General features: G+C 42.4%; 1 protein-coding gene across 4 annotated transcripts in view; it reads left to right on the forward strand.

Moving 5' to 3' along the window:
- Window positions 1–3,743: 3,743 nt before the first annotated feature.
- The window catches only part of LOC128352294 (putative threonine dehydratase), a 55,762-nt gene continuing 42,941 nt past the window's right edge, over window positions 3,744–16,564 (forward strand). The window contains exons 1-3 of one of the 4 annotated variants that reach the window (XM_053312744.1): window positions 3,744–3,975; window positions 8,794–8,820; window positions 10,104–10,434. In XM_053312744.1, coding sequence (XP_053168719.1) covers window positions 3,875–3,975; window positions 8,794–8,820; window positions 10,104–10,434 — 459 coding nt within the window. In that variant the 5' untranslated portion in view covers window positions 3,744–3,874. Of the gene's footprint in view, window positions 4,170–8,793; window positions 8,821–10,103; window positions 10,435–16,564 lie in introns of all 4 variants that reach the window. The other 3 variants (XM_053312742.1, XM_053312745.1, XM_053312743.1) reach the window with 3 other exon arrangements.

Raw genomic sequence — 16,564 nt, forward strand, 5'->3', positions numbered from 1 at the left:
GGTGGCCCGAATGAGGCAACATCATGAGAAGTGCTGTGATGAAGATGACCAAAGAAACACATTTGAACAGGCAGGATCTTCAGGTTGGTAAACATTTTTATTGAATCATATAATATTTCTAAAGACTGCCTTGAACTGTCATGTTTGAGCAAAATTATATTTCTTATTATTACTGCATGTTACTGTCATTTGGTACAGTTATGAAGAAAAGCAAATATTCCTTTTGGGGCAGTGCTGTGTACAATAAGCAGAAATTGTATAAACAATAAAATAACAGCATTGACTTTTTTGTTTAGGGGAATTCATGGATTCTGGAAACTATCCACCTTCAAGATCACCATCCTCCTGTTCTACAGTTTCAGAGTTATCCATCCAGGATAGTGCTTCATTAGCATCATCATCAGACACCCACAGCCACATATCACTATCACCTAAAAGAAAGAAACAATCCTTCCCTCCTGGAACCACCATAGATAAGCTTGTGATAAAAACTAGCAGATTAGAAAAAGAGTTAATTGATGAAAAAATTGCCCAGTTTGTTTATGCAATGAACTCTTCTTTCCGTCTGACTGAGAACCCACATTTCATTAATATGGTTCAGTCACTGAGACCAGGATACAGTCCACCCAGCAGAGCAGATGTTGCAGGGAAACTGCAGGATAAAGTGTATGACAGAGAAATGGAGCAATGTGCAACAGCTCTGGAGGGTAGAATTGTTAACCTAAGTATTGATGGGTGGAGTAATGTCCACAATGATCCTATTGTATGTGCTTGTATAACAACAGAAGAAGGGAAAGTCTTCCTTGCACAAACAATTGATACGTCAGGAAATGCACACACAGCAGAATACTTACAAGAAGTGGCAGTAAAAGCTATAATAACATGTGAACAAAAATTCAAATGTCTAGTACACAGTTTGGTCACAGACAATGCTGCAAATGTATCCAAGATGAGAAGAAATTTAGAAGAGCAGGAAGGGAATACAAAGCTAATAACATATGGTTGCAGTGCTCATTTGCTGCACCTCTTAGCCAAAGACTTAAGTGTTCCAGAAATAAAGACTAATGTTGTTGAAATTGCTAAATACTTCCGTAACAATCACTTTGCTGCAGCAGCTCTGAAAAGGTTGGGTGGAACCAAGCTAACGCTCCCACAAGATGTTAGATGGAACTCTGTGGTGGACTGTTTTGAGCAGTATATCAAGAACTGGCCTATTCTGATGAGAGTTTGTGAACAAAATCGAGATAAAATAGATGGCACTGTCATGGCCAAAATCCTCAACATTGGGCTTAAGAGAAATGTTGAACATATGTTGAGCATCCTGAAACCCATCTCTGAATCTTTAAACAAAATACAGAAAAATGGCTGTTTTATTGCTGATGCTGTTGAAATTTGGAAGGAACTGAGTGAACACTTAAAAACAGAACTACACATGGACAGAATTAAATTACAAGCATTAAAAAAACGAATGGGACAAGTACTGTCTCCAGCTCATTTTTTGGCAAATATTGTCAATATCCAGTACCAGGGTCAAAACTTAAGGGCTGAGGAAGAGGAGTTAGCTATGACATGGGTATCCAGCAATCATCCATCTGTAATGCCAACTATAATAAACTTCAAAGCTAAGGGGGAACCATTCAAGAAATATGTTTGCTGAAGATATTTTAAAGAAAGTCACACCAGTGAACTGGTGGAAGTCACTTAAGCACTTGGATTTAGAGACTGTTCAAGTAATGATTTCACTTTTAACAGCAGTAGCTTCTTCTGCAGGCGCTGAAAGAATATTCTCTTCCTTTGGACTCATTCATTCTAAATTGAGAAATCGTTTGGGACCCGATAAAGCAGGAAAGCTTGTTTTTCTTTTCCAGATTATGAACAAAGAAGAAGATGAAGATGACGAGTGAGCTACAGAGGACAGTATTTAAGTTTTTCATGTGTAGGCTGGGCTGACAGTCTAAGTTTCTTAAAATATATATATTTTGTTTAGCCAAATTAGTTAACAAACATGGATGTTTGTTTAAGCAAATAACATATGCTGTAATGTTATTGTTTCAGTTGAATAAATCTATTTAAATTGTTATTATTAAGGTAATGATTATTTTTCTCCTTCCTAAGTACAACAGAAAAGTTGTCCAAATATGAATGATTAACCTATTAAACTGGGGATAAAAAAACCAATATGAAAAGTTGTTATTCTAAAAATCTTCATCTACTTGCATATTAAAGTTATACCAGCAAGAATTAGTCTTTATGTAGAAAACTATGATTTAAATCAAGCCTTACTGACTAGTGATTTAAATCGTGATTTAAATCGTGAATTAAATCAGTTTGATTTAAATCAAATCCACCCTGCCTGAAACCTTGGAGAACTGCTGCCAGTCAGTGTAGATAGTACTGAGCTGAATAGACCAATGGTCTGATTTGTTATAAGGTAGCTTCCTATATTCCTGTATGCTGTCTGTTGCAGGCTCCACCCACATTGCAAGCCAAAAGCACTGGGTCACACAAAGTGAGCATGGCTTGTTCTGAAAGAGGATATTTGCATCTCAGTTGTTCTATCCCTCATTTTTTAATAAAACACATTTCATGGTCTGTGTGGTTGGTTGTGGTAAAAGAAAGTGGTGGTCAAAAGCTAAAGCAGGAAAGAAGTTACTCATTCAAGGACTTTTCAATGAAAATCATGGGATGAGATCTGTATTCATTAAAAACAAATTCTAAAAGGCTTCCAAATGTTAAAATCTGAAATACTGAAGATTGGAGGATGCAAAAACAAACACACAACCCATTCTATTTCTAGTTACAGCAATTTGTCATGTGTAAAAAAAGCCCATGGCTCTGTCTAGGGATGTGCATCCCCATTCACATCCAAAGAGACATCCAGCCAGTTGAATGGAGCCCAGATGAGCCTCATTATGTAAGCTGGAGTATGCAACCAATTGCACATCAATTTTGATTACAGCCATGAAAGATGTATGAGTCTGTCTCACTCAAATGTATATGTATGTATACATTCCATTGTCCCAAGAGATTTTCAAGTTTTGCTAAGTTTAGTGTAGCAATGCATGCTCTACCATTAAGCTGCAGCATCTCCCCTTCCACTCTGCTGACAGAGACCTTAGCAAGTCAGTGCTTCTAACTCATTTCTGTACTATTGCCTAAATGGGCCCAGATCCCAAATCAACATATATCTTCTCGCCATTTAAGACTGCCTGACATCCTGATCAAATCGACTCAAGGAAATCCATTGAAATTAAAAAGACGTTAGGAGTCAAATATTCCTCTGATGCCCCCTGGTGCTGGCAATTTCAACCCTTGCCAGCCCCTTCCCCAGGCCTGGCAGCGCACACAACAGACAAGGACCATAGTTGGGTTGCCCCCGGGGCAGAACTCTTTCCTCCAACTCCCATTTCGGTGCAGTACTGTGAAAAGGCATCACACAGACATCATCTTAAATTTGATTCCTAAAGTAACAGTCAGCAGAACAATTTCTGCTTGAACCATTATTTCTGTCCATTTTTGCTTGTCTAGAAACAGATCCTAAGCAAGCTTTACAACAAATGGGGATAGTGTTTCTGGAGCTCAGCAGTAAGCGCCTAAAGCTTTAAACATTAGGCTAACTGAACACCAACTAAGTATAATCCAGGCCCTGACTCAAATTGACAGGGACAGGTTGGTCTATGTGAAATAATCTCTTTAAATAGCAGCAGCCAATCCTCAAAGTCATTTCTTTGTCCCATCTTGAGTGAGAGGACAGCTTCCAGCAGCCTGTCCACCAAGCAGACTTCCTTGCTGCCCTTCCTGGAAGCTTTTGGAAAGGCAAGTTTTGCCCATTGCCTGGGAATCTCGCAGTTTCAGTAACAACCAAGGAATAGCTATGAATTTTGCTGCACAATTTCTCTGCTCCAGGGCTTTTAAGAATCGAACTCCCAGGGAACGCTTCAGAGAAGAGGAAGAATATGATCCTTTCTGGCAAAGGTTGGAGAATATTGCCATGTGACGTAGACCTAGAGTGTTGGTTTCTCCCCCTTAGGAATTATGGACAGTTCTAGGATTGTACCTGGGCCCAGGCCACTTGCTGTCACCTCCCCTGGATCCTTCCTGCCTCCTTATGGTGCAGTAGTTGGAGTATTGCTTCACTTCTTTGTGTATTTCGTTGCTGTGCTTTATAGGTAATAAGAATGTGTTCTACTCTTTCTGCTCCTCATTCCCTTTAAATTACAATGAACATGTTTATGTTCAGAGAGTGGACAAAATTCATTCCTTCTTGAATAAATCTGATAGAATTCATGGCACTTTCTCAGAAGTGAATTTATTCTTAAAAGGAAAAACCATCTGTGCTATAGATTAGATTGTATGGATTTGCTTTAAATGTCTGCAATTTGGATCTTCTTACCTATCACTCTAATGGTTTTGCTGGAGACAAGCGAAATGTGGTCAGCAAACAGAAAATGGCAGCCATTTCATGGTTTGACTTCATTTTTACATGCATTCCTTGAATTTGTTATCACAAACATATAGTCTGACTGGTGATTATGGAATGTGCTTAAAGCTAATTGTATTACAGCAGTGTTCAGAGTCATCAGTGGAGATTAAAGGTCTGTTGCAGAAGGTTCAAGACCCTTCCTTGCCTCTCAGATCTCAAGTTCAAACTTTGAACTTCAAAGGTCTGATCCTGCAAATGATTAGAATAACATGTAAGTATTTGCAGGATTGGAGCCCTGAATCTCAGACTTCCTAGTAATGTGAATGTAGCTGGAAGCTGTGCAGTTGAGGATGCTCTCATGTAAACTCTTCAAAATAACATTATATATAATATCATTAGACTAGAGCCAAGACAACCACTTGGTAGTCTGCAGGCCAGATCCAGTAATATTACCTGACCCCGACATACAACCAATTTTTAGTGAATGTGTAATTAAAAAGAAATGTGCTCACAGTTCCACTCATAAGGAGATGCTCTCACAAATATAGATATTCTGTCCTTTAGTGTTAGTTCTCTTTCTTGGATTTTGCACGTGATGCCTCACAATGCCTGAGTGAATGTATGTCATAATTGTGGAGCCATGGCAGCTAGATGGCATCAACATTATTATACAGCTTGACCTCCTGTGAAGGGGGCAGTTTGTGCATCAGATGCACTCATGGCCTGTCAGGAGAACAAAAGGGTCCTTGAGAATACAGAGATTGGCTAACCCTGTATTAAAAGAATGTCAATCATACAAGTGTATGATACAGTCTTCAGAATCCTCTTTACACCTATGAGGCAGATATTTTGTTGCAGGGTGGTTTATGCAAAGACACAGGGACTGTTGCTCCAATGTCACTAGAGTCAGGCCTGAAAGGGGATAGCTGTGTACAACAGTAACACTGGCATATGCAAGCAGCTGGTCTTGTGGTAGCAAGCACGATTTGTCCCCTTAGCTAAGCAGGTCCACCCTGGTTGCATTTGAATGGGAGACTAGATGTGTGAGTATTGTAAGATATCCCCCTTAGGGGATAGATCCGCTCTGGGAAGAGCATCTCGGTTCCAAGTTCCCTCCCTGGCATCTCAAAGATAGGGCTGAGAGAGATTCCTGTCTGCAACTTTGGAGAAGCCACTGCCAGTTTGTGTAGACAATACTGAGCTAGATGGACCTATGGTCTGACTCAGTATATGGCAGCTTCCTATGTTCCTGTGTTCACATCACCTTGATTGCCTGGGCATTGACATCTAAAGGATACTTGCCCACCCAGAAATGAGGAGGGCCTCAGAGCCAATACCCCTTTTTAAGCATTCTTCTGTGTATAATGGACTTACATCAGAAGAGAGGGGTGGCATCACAGTGGCAGCAGCTTCTGCCTCTGACCTACATGAATTAATTAGAATACACAGAGGGTGCTCCGTGCAGGCATTCTGATAAACATGCATGACGGGGGTGGAGATGGAGCCTGCTGCCCTCCGCCCCCAAATATGCATTCAATGAACACAGATGGGGTTCATTTTAGCCATGCTTTGCATGTTAGGGACCTCCAGTGCCAACGTCCCATAAGCATTGTAATGCCTGGGCTTGGAGGTCTCCAGTCAAGCTCTTAAAAACTCTTTAATATTAATCATTGCCAGCAGACTAAGAAGTTCCAACCACTCCATAAAGATCAGGATAGTTACAGAAAATATGTGATTCCATGCTCTCCTTGTATAATTAACAAAGTTAATTTTATCAAAATATTGTAGTTAAATCTACTGCATGTGTTAAGAAGACTTTGAAGTCCATTTGTATCATATATAATGAATCAACTCCATATCAGTGTTGCTCGTAAAATATTGATTTAAATATTTTTAAAACAATGGAATGTATTTATATCCATTTATGATATCAAGGAGATTACTATTGCTGTAATCTATATAAACAAGTATGAAAATACTCAGTCTATATTTCCAACACATTAAAAGTAAAAGAAAGAAACTATTTTAAGTATAATTGAGTACACAAGCAGCAGTGATCCAGTAGCCAGTATATACCCAAACTTTCAGAGAAGAGTTAAGCAACGTCTTCATTAAACGTAGCATGAGATGATTACTCTAATGGACCAACAATTACTTAAAAAAGGAAGTAGAAAGTAGGAGCAAACAGCTTCCACAGTGGAAGTAAGTCATTGCTCCCCCCTGCCCCTGCAAAAATCTGTATTGGGCCTGGAGTTGTTTATATAATTCATACATTATCTGGTGTCAGGGTGGATGCCAAATGGCCAAACTTATTCAGGACATCAGTCCCAAGCAGGCTGTTGGATGTGTGTGAAACAGAGTGGGTAACGAAATGACAAGAGATACAAAAACAGGGACAAAACATCCTTATATATGAACTTATGGGGTCCAAACTAGTTATAACCACCCAGGAGAGAGTTCTTGTGCACCACTAAGTCTTTAAAAATAATAATAAGAAGAAGAGTATATTCTGACTCACTAGGTCCATTGTCGTATATTTTTGGTATATTTTTCATTGCAATCTTCCCAGAGGTTGCTGCTGTTAAAATATTGACAAGATCTAGTACTGTCTCAAGATTTTGGATTTACAGTGTTAAAACTTAGTGACTGACACTGAGACGAAAGAAATCACCAGTGCAGGTGCTGAAGGCGGTAAGCACTAGCCTCTGTCACCATGGCTGCCACCCCATGGGCCTCCCTGCCTCCCACTTCCAACCCCCTTCCTCATCCCCATGGAACATGCTGTCCATTTCCCCCTCCTTACACCATGGGAGCATTCCTTTCCTTCCCCCTCCCCCATATGAGCTAGGAATGCCCCTGACTTGGTGGCACAGTCCGAGCACAGCTGTATGCCACAGCCTCTGCCTGACCAGCATGACCTAAGAATGCTAGGAACCACCGCAGATGTAGAGTGGGGCATTATATTGTCCTTTGCCTTAGACACCCCTGAAACAAAGTGTAAAACTAGCACACTGGTGGGCCACTGTGCGAAACAGGATGCTGGACTAGATAGGCCTGGGGCCTGATCCAGCAGGGCTATTCTTATGTTCTAGCAACTCTGTTTGCTAGGTTTTTCCATTGTAGCACAATGCAGATGGCTTTAGATATATTCAGTTGTAAAACCTAAGGATTTTTGTTTGGGTTTTTTTGTAATAAAAATGAACCATGTCACCTAGAAATGAGTGAAATATCACATTCAGAGTTGCATTTTATGGTAGTATGACTGGTTTGGGGACAACCCCCCCCCCCACCAAACAAACAGTATGACTGAGCTAAGTGAAACAGTTCGATTACACACAGTTCTTTTACTCAAAACTAGCTAGAAGAGCATCCCTAGGTTTTGCCATTGCATGGGAGAGAAACCTTGGGATCATAGTGGAAATAAACTAAATGAGTATTCAATGGTATTTTCAATATCCACTCAGTGTGCTTTAGCAGTGAAAAAGGCAAATTTGGTGTTAAAAATGATCAGAAATTATTATTAAAAATACAGCTGAAAATATAAAGAAAAATAATAATCCTGTTATAGTAATCTATGGCAGATCCACACTTGGATACATTTTGGCTACCGTGCTTGGGACTGTCCACTTAGGACTGCCGTACGTAAAAGAGCACCGGTCTCCTGTACCTTTAATAGACGTAAAGGAGAGCAAATGCACAAAAGAGAGATGTGTAGTTTTTCTTTCCCCTGCATGACATGCTGCAATGAACTCCTCTGTGCTTTTATTAAAGGTCCAGGAGACCTGTCCTGTTCCTAAATCCATGAGAATCTAGCTCTCTTAAAATATGGTGACACCTTGGACCTCATTAGATGGCCTAGCACTTCTGAATTCTCATTCCATAGCTGAAGATAGGTAATAGGTTTGGGTCCCCCCACCACCCTGTAAGTTAAAAGTGGTATGAAACGGGCATCATTGACTGTTCTTCTGTATATACTAGAACTGTGCACATCAGGAAAAGTGGATTTCCAATGTAGGAAACTCATTTCCCCACCACCAGGAGGCATCAGAGCCTTGAGGAGTACACTGGTAGTGGGGGCCCTTCAACTGCCCACCCAGCACTGGCATGTGGTGTGTGTGTGTGTGTGTGTGTGTGTGTGTGTGTGTGTGTGTGTGACTGGGCAGTGCAGTGATATTCGGGAGCTTGTGGGGAGGGGCAGGGAGTGATGCAAGGCAGCCTGGGAAGCCTGCGTGGCTGATGTGAAGATGCTCTCAGAACCTGGAGAATTTGGGGAGAGGAAACATGTTAGTTTTCCATGAGTTTTAAAAAACATTTTACTCTTTTGTTACCTTTAGAATATATCCACATGACTTTTATGTTTTCCTCCCCAGCTGTGCAAAGAAGTTATTCACAGACAAGTAGGTTTTTAAATCACATTGCATGATTTACTAATCCACTGAAGCTGAAGAGGAAAAAAATATAGGCATCTGTTTAAGCCACAGTTAGATATTACATGTGTCTGAATTCTTATGCAGTTCTTGAAACCCTGAGGCATATTTTTTCTTAAAACCCGCATATGCAGAAAGCACGACCGAGTCCTTATTTTAGCGTATGAAATTACTATTAAATAAACTGAATATGTTAATAAAGGTGACCAGAACTTCTATGATGATGCAGGTAAATGCATCCACTCTGTTTTTCTATTGTGACAGTAAAATACAATACCTTCAGTTCATTTATTTCTTATCTTTGAACACAACCTGTGTCTGCAAGCAAGGCCTCAGGCAATAGCCTCACAGGGCTGTTGCTGTGCTTTTGTCAGCTTTCTCCAAAGGTGGGAGAGGGTAATTTAGTGGGGAGACTTTTCCAGGTAGAACTTTGCCCAGAAGATAGAAAACTCCTGCAGTACAATCTCTGGCTGTAGGGGCCCACATCTCTCCTTTTCTAATTCATTTGTGTTCCACTTAGAACTGTGATGACATGCCTACTGCTGCCTCTGGAATTGTCTTGCCTTTTAGTCCTGCTGTGTAAAACTGGGGTGATTTCACCACTCTGTGTGTGTGTGTGTGTGTGTCTGTCTGTCTGTCTGTATATACTATTGCTATTTTTGCTGCTACAGGCTAACTTGGCTACCCTTCTGGAATCCAATATGCTGCTTTGTTTGTTTGTTTGTGCAATGTGAACACAACAATCCCTCCTCCAGGAGCAGAGGCAATGCTGGGCTAGGGCCAAACTCCAGTACCAGAGGAGAAGTGCTTCGCTAGCTGCTCAGGGCCTCCTTTCTGTCACGCCAACTTAGGAGGAGGTGGAGGCAAGTTCAGGCACTTGTCTTGGTGCTGCTCTAAGTAATGCTCTTTGCTTGTGCTTTTAACTTGCCTGTTATAATGATTATGATGGTTGGCATCTCCACCACCATTTCACCCTGTGTGCCATTTTGAACTTGAGGACAAAGTTCATCCTTTTTTCTTTTTTTGGCTGCATAGCATTGATTCCTTAATTTGCTCCTGAGCTCAGCTGCCTTTTGCAAGCAAATGGACTCTGACTTCCTGATTGCATGTGTGTCTTGTGTTTTGTCACTGAGAGCACAGCTCAATGCAAGTGAAATATGGGCATGGGGTGAATGTCCCACTCAAAGCTTAGAGGCAAAGAGTTCGCTCAGTTGAGGTTTCGTAACACAGCCCTTTCTCTCTTTTCTCCTTAGGGACGAAAGTAAAGTGAGAAAACGGGATGCCCCCACACACTGTGAACTTCATTGCTGTAAGGATGGGCCAGTAAGAAATGGCCATATTGGGCAGCAGTCACCCTCCATCAATCCTGAGAGACTGAAAGATTTTGGAGAGGAAGACTACCTAAATGGGGGAGTGAAAACTTGGGAAATGAAGATAATTAGCCATAATGAGGAACTATTAAGAGACTCGGTCATCCACCCCGGTCGGAATAGCCCACCAGCTTTCAATAAATTTATTAGATTTGAAGATATCAGTGCAGCAGCTTTCAAAATCCAGTGTGGAGTCCAGAAAACACCCTGTATGGTATGTTATTTATTTTACAATGCTCATTAAGGCTGCAAAGGCATCACGGAAATCGCTTACTTATGAGACGCTTATTGCAGTAGAGAAACTCTTGTCTTCACAGTTGTGAGGCTTGTAGCTTTGTTCTGAGCTTCTGTACACAAGGAAAGGATTATCTAAGATAAAGTTAATTCAGACAAGGTTAATAGTTATCCCAGATGAAGCATCTGCCTTAGCTTTGTTTATTCAGGCTGGGTATTTTTTAGCCATGTGCCTTAATATCTTAGATTAGTTTCTGATCAGTGTGTGCTAGATGTGATCTATTAACTCTGCCTATCTACAGTGTTATCTACAATACCATATAATTGTTTATACATGAGGTAGGAAACTTTAGTCCTTTTCCGGTCAAATCTGAACCTACTTCTGGTTTATTCCTTTCATCTCCCTTCCCCCCACCTGCTCCTGTTATAGTGTTGCCAACCATTCATAGCTTGTATGGATATCATGACCAGGGATCCAGGACATCCCCCAATTGGGGAACAAAGCAGACAGTTCAGAGGATGAGACGGGGTGAGAAGACCCTACAAATCAGACCCAGGCAACTGCACATTGCCAGACACCCCACACCAGGAGAACCAAGGGTGGGTTCACACAACCCACCGAAAATCAGTAAGAAGCCCACAGGAGAGCGAAATGGAGGTTCCCTTGCACTTGTGCTCCTGTGCAGCATTTTGTTTGAACCCTGCCCAAGTCCAGTTGACAATCGGCCAACCTGACTTGTTACAGATGTTGTCAAGACAACTCCAGCCCTTGGTTACAAATCTTAGACGGAAGTCAGTAAGATGTTGGGTTAGCTCATTGCCAACTGGACTTGGGCAAATTTGGATGGTATGCCACATGGGAGCATGCACACCACAGGAAACTTCCATTCCCTCTCCCAGACTTCTTACCAACTTTCAGCAGATTATGTGAGCCTGTTATAGTAAGAACCAGAGCCAGCACCCCACCACAACTCAAGGACACAGCCCTGCTTTCATCCTCTGACTTCTACCAGCCCAAGCAGAAGTACCCCAGGGCCATCAGATGCAGAGCTTAACAAGTTGTTCTAGTAAGAACTAATCTGCCTACTTTCACTACTACTGGAATAAATTTGGTTCAAATCGAGGCCCATAAGTTAGATCTCTTGTGCCTCAAATATTCATGCATCTGCCATCTTGGATCTGGGTAGATGACATTATTACAAACTATACCATTGAAGGTGTCCCTGTGTGTCACTCACTACAACTGTACCAAATTTGGTTCAAATTGGTTAGACAGTCCTCAAGTTAGTGCACATGTGCCTCAAAAGTTCACATATCTGCCATCTTGGATTGGGGTGGATGACATCATCACAAACTACACCATTGGGGCATCCCTGTGTGTCTATACAGCTGTAGCAAATTTGGTTCAAATCGGTTAGGCAGTTCACAAGTTAGCCCACTTTCACCTCAAAGATTTATGTGTCCACCATCTTGAAATGGGCTGGATGACATTGTCACAAACTACGCCATTGAGGTGTCCCTGTGTGTCACTCACTACAACTGTATACCAAATTTGGTTCAAATCGGTTAGACAGTCCACAAGTTAGTCAATCATTTGACTAACTTGTCATCTATTATGGTACTTGACCAGATTTCAGTATTATAATACAAAGTTGACATTCAGTGCAGTTGGTACAGTCTGTCAGATATCACACTTGCATTTAGGTAGAGGAAGTTTACCCAGTCAGGGACATCCTTACCTAACTAATAGAGGGGGCCTTCGCCATTGCTTGACGGATCTTGTATACAAGGGCACAAAATCTAGTGACACAAGAAGTAGCAAATACAGTCTTATTTGCAAGAAGATTGATTGATTGATTGATTGATTGATTAAGTGCCTTCAAGATGGTGTCTAGTCTTAGCAACCACATAGAGAGATTCTCTCCCAGGTGATCTTTCTTCAGCTTGGCCTTTAAGGACTCTCAGTGGTGCATTCATTGCTGTCGTAATCAAGTCCATCCACCTTGCTGCTGGTCGTTCTCTTCTTCCCTTCTGCAAGAGGAATAGGTTCCCTGTCTGCAAGAAGACAGGTTGCATAAAAGTCCATTGGTCTTCCCTGAAGGTTCTCTAAAAGAGGAAAAATCAATTTGCTATGTGGAATGCTGTAAAATTTACAACCAAGTAAAATATGAGCCAAATTCTCAACTTCGTCTGATCCACAGGAACACTTGCCTAGGTGATAGGGTATCTTTTTATATCTCCCTATCCACAAGTTAGTGCACTTGCACCTCAAATGTTTACAGTCCGCCATCTTGAATTGGGGTGGATGACATCATCACAAACTATGCCATTGAGCTTTCCCCATGTACCCCGTGTGTGTTCACACACCGGTCAAACGTATTCCCAAAGTCCATTTGAGATCCTTGGAAGCACTCACACACAAATCGGGCTTTGTTTTCCGAATTCTAGCTTATCTTGATGTATTTCCAGGTTTTTAAAATGCTGGTTTCAAGAGAGTTTTTCTGAAAATGCCGATTCAAATAGGGAGAGGCACTGACATAGAATCATTAACATGATAAGAGGGAAACACTCTTTAGGAATGCAGATATAGCTCTTTAGAAATGCAAATTGAGCTGGCTTGCCTAGCTGCAGGAAGCAAACTCTTTAAGTTCTAGTTACAAAAGTAAAACCTCTGTGTTTGCTCAAGTTGACGGGGGGGGGGGTTTGACAGGTTTTTTTTTAACCATATTAGTCTGCTTGCTTAAGGTTTTCACTGGTTAAGACACCATGCATGCGTTGGAAAAAAGGGAAGAAATTTGTTCACATATACAAATGCTCCCAGTCTAGGACACAAGGTTTTGAAGGCAATGTTGTGTTCCTATCCAAGGGGTGCTCTCGCTCTCTCCCCTTCCCCATTGGCAAGAAGGAAAACAGGGAGGCATGCAATGTGAACCTGCACCAAAAGAAAACCCAAGAGCAGAGGGGAGGGGCTGCTTCCCTCATGCTGCAAATGTTGTTCGAAGAGCTACATTTGGGCTTTGCTCAACATTTACCCCAGAGCCAGGGGTGTAGCTATAATTGAGCAGTTGGGTTCAAAGCACCCAGGCCCCAAGCTCCTGAGGCCCCCCCCCCGCTCCACCACTCCTTATTTTCTTCATTATAACCTTCACTCCAAGGGGCCACCAGGGAGAGGGGCAAACACAGGCCCCTTCTCCCTCCAGCTACGCCTCTGCCCGGAGCTTTACCTGCTGTGTGCTCAAGCCCCTGGAGGATTATTTTTGTCACTTCCTGTTGAAGCTAATTTGGGTGTTCACAAGAGAGAAGAAAGAATATTAAATTATAACATGGAAAGGGAATATTACATTTTAGCATAAATTGGAATGTGGGTGGGATGATAATGTTGGTGAGAGGGAGTAGTCATATGTAGATGTGCTATGTCTTTTGTGCAGAAAGTGTAATCATACACCTATGTGTCAGAGAACACATGTATATTCAGTATGACTTGCTGGCCAACATAGCTTTGACAACATGGTCCCCAGAGCAAAATGGCTGCTATGGGTTTTGCTGCTTTTAATTTTCTTTAGTGGGAGCTGCACTTCCCAGCAGCAATGCGGTGGCAAGCCCTTTTAAGTAGCCCTCTACTTAACCCAGGCTTTGGGCACGAGTGTGCCCCAAAACTGGGTTAAGTGATTGTGTGTCTGCCGCTGCTGCTTACCACCCTGTTTCGGACACATACGGGGGGACGTGGAGCTCCCAGTAATGCACCATGCACTTGTTTGGTGCATTATTGGGGCTCCGGGGGGCGGGGCACCACACAGCGGCGCTTCCCTACACATGATTCCCAGAGCTGCCGGGCAAGCTGCAGGCACCCCACTGGAGAGCCACTGCTCATCTTTTTGGGCGATCCGCCCGGTCAGGGAACCGCTTCTTACCTGGGGAAGGTAAGTAAAACCCTCCTTCCCCACATATAGCCTGCTAGCTCTTCACATGGATCATGTGAAGAGCTTCATTATGGTAATGTTACATTAAGCCTACCATGAAGAGACTCACTTAAATAGGAAATATCTGCTTTTCACAAAAAGCTGATTGTGGTGGTGGGGAGTACAGATTAGACTATGAAGTGTGATGTGGGAGTGAACATTGCCCTGCTGCAAACCACACTGCACAGCATCTAGACCTTCCATGACAGAAGCTTCACTGACAGAAGCTCCTTTCATGAGCAGAAGGAGACTTGCTTTCCTGCAAGGAGCCCTTGTAGAAGCACATTTCTCCTTCTACTCTCATCTACCACCTATCTGAATTTCACCCTCAAGTTGCATTGTTGCTGCAGGAGTCAGTGTACACCTTCATGTACACCCTGCTCCCAATCCACCTCCACCCCCACTTCCAATGGCTGTGTTTTGGAAAAAAAGAAGAAGACATGTCCTGTTTAAAGCCCATATCTTAATATCAGGCTTAACATGTAGTTTGGCACAAGGCTACCTACAAGACAGGTTCTTTTATCACTACCAATTCTCCCTGAAATGTGCAGCCACAAGAACGCATTTTAATGTGCTTTAGGGCAGCATTTCCCAACCAGTGTGCCGTGGTATACTAGCAGGCCACGGGACACTGGCCAGTGTGCAATTGCAGATGGAACTCCCCGGATGATCTCAATAGGTGGCGGGGCTCATAATGAAGAAGGTGTTCTCTTAAATACCCTGGACCTAAGCTTTATAGGTTATAACCAGCACTTAATATTTTGCCTGGAAACATAATGGCAGCCAGTGCAGTTCTTTTAATATATGAGCAATATAGTCTCTTCGAGATGACCTGGGAGCTTTAAACACATGGCTTTGAGTTTGAATCTCCTCCAGAATGGAGTATGCCAGTCCACATATTAGCTGCATTTATCCTGAAGTTGCTGCGGGCTATCAGAGACCAGTACAGACACGACTCTGTTTTCCTCCAAATCATGGCTGCACATTCTGACTTAGCCTGAATGATGTGTGGCTTTAAAAAAATCCTCTATTTTCAGCGGCTTTAAAAAATAAAAACCCGAGCCTTCTGTTATGCCCCAAAGTTTCTCTGTGATGTGTGGAGGAGCCATTGCCGATAATCTGGATTCTTTTCAAACTTGCCCTTTCTTTCTTTCTTTCTTTCTTTCTTTCTTTCTTGTTTGCAACGTGGATTTTCGTAACACAGGTGTCAGCAAAGGATAGTTTGACAGCTCGGTCTGGTGTGCTCTTTGATTGTGATTTGCAATTGCAAGCACTGGGGGAGGGAGGGAGGGGTTGTGGCAGATTGATGCAATTCTGTGGAGGGAGTCCCGAAGGGAAGGGGGAGGGAGAAATTCCCAAGTTAAACGCAAGAACATGCAAAATGTGGGTTTTCCTATGCTTTCAAGTTTGGCTTCATCTTATTGAAGCCTGGTCACCACAGGAACACAGCTTTACATATGCAGTTGTTGTAGAAGCTTAACAATGGAGACTGCAGGTTAGATGTAACCTGAGCCCTTTGTGTCTGAGTTGATTTTTCTTCATCACGGAGAGAAAGCAATGATTTCACAAAGGCAAGTTCATTATAAAAACCAGCAAAGATTTGGGTCAGATTTGGCAGGTTGGGGTTAAGCATTCTGTTGTTTTGACTTGTCACTTTTGCAGAAATCTGGCTGGCTGTCAAACTAAAAAAAATTAATAATGAAGGGAGGCATCTCACGCCTCCTCCTGGGATGTGATTGGTGGGAGAAAAAACCTGGAGCAAGCAGTGGGAACACACACAGGAGAAAGATTGCAGGGAATACGGGGAGGAGCTGACGGCTATGTGGATGGTCCTTCTAATCCCCTGAATTAAACTGCCTTGAATCTGCTCTGGACACCCCACAGCATAAAGCCATGTGTGAATAACTCCCTGGAGACCAACCTGGCTGCCACATTTTGCACCAGTGGCAGTTTCCTTACTACATACAGAGACAGCTTACTGGGTGGTGATGGGCAGTAGGTGATGATGAGTAGATGCTTCTCCTTTGGCAATGCCATTTTAGTTTTCCATTGCACTGTTCCCCAATGTATGTTGGGGTGCCTGGGCATCTGAGAAACCTGAAATGATGCTGTCGCTCTGGCTTCAGGTGGTGCTGCTGAAGCATCCACTGT

The sequence above is a fragment of the Hemicordylus capensis genome, chromosome 3 (assembly GCF_027244095.1).
Source record: "Hemicordylus capensis ecotype Gifberg chromosome 3, rHemCap1.1.pri, whole genome shotgun sequence".
Lineage (NCBI taxonomy): Eukaryota > Metazoa > Chordata > Lepidosauria > Squamata > Cordylidae > Hemicordylus > Hemicordylus capensis.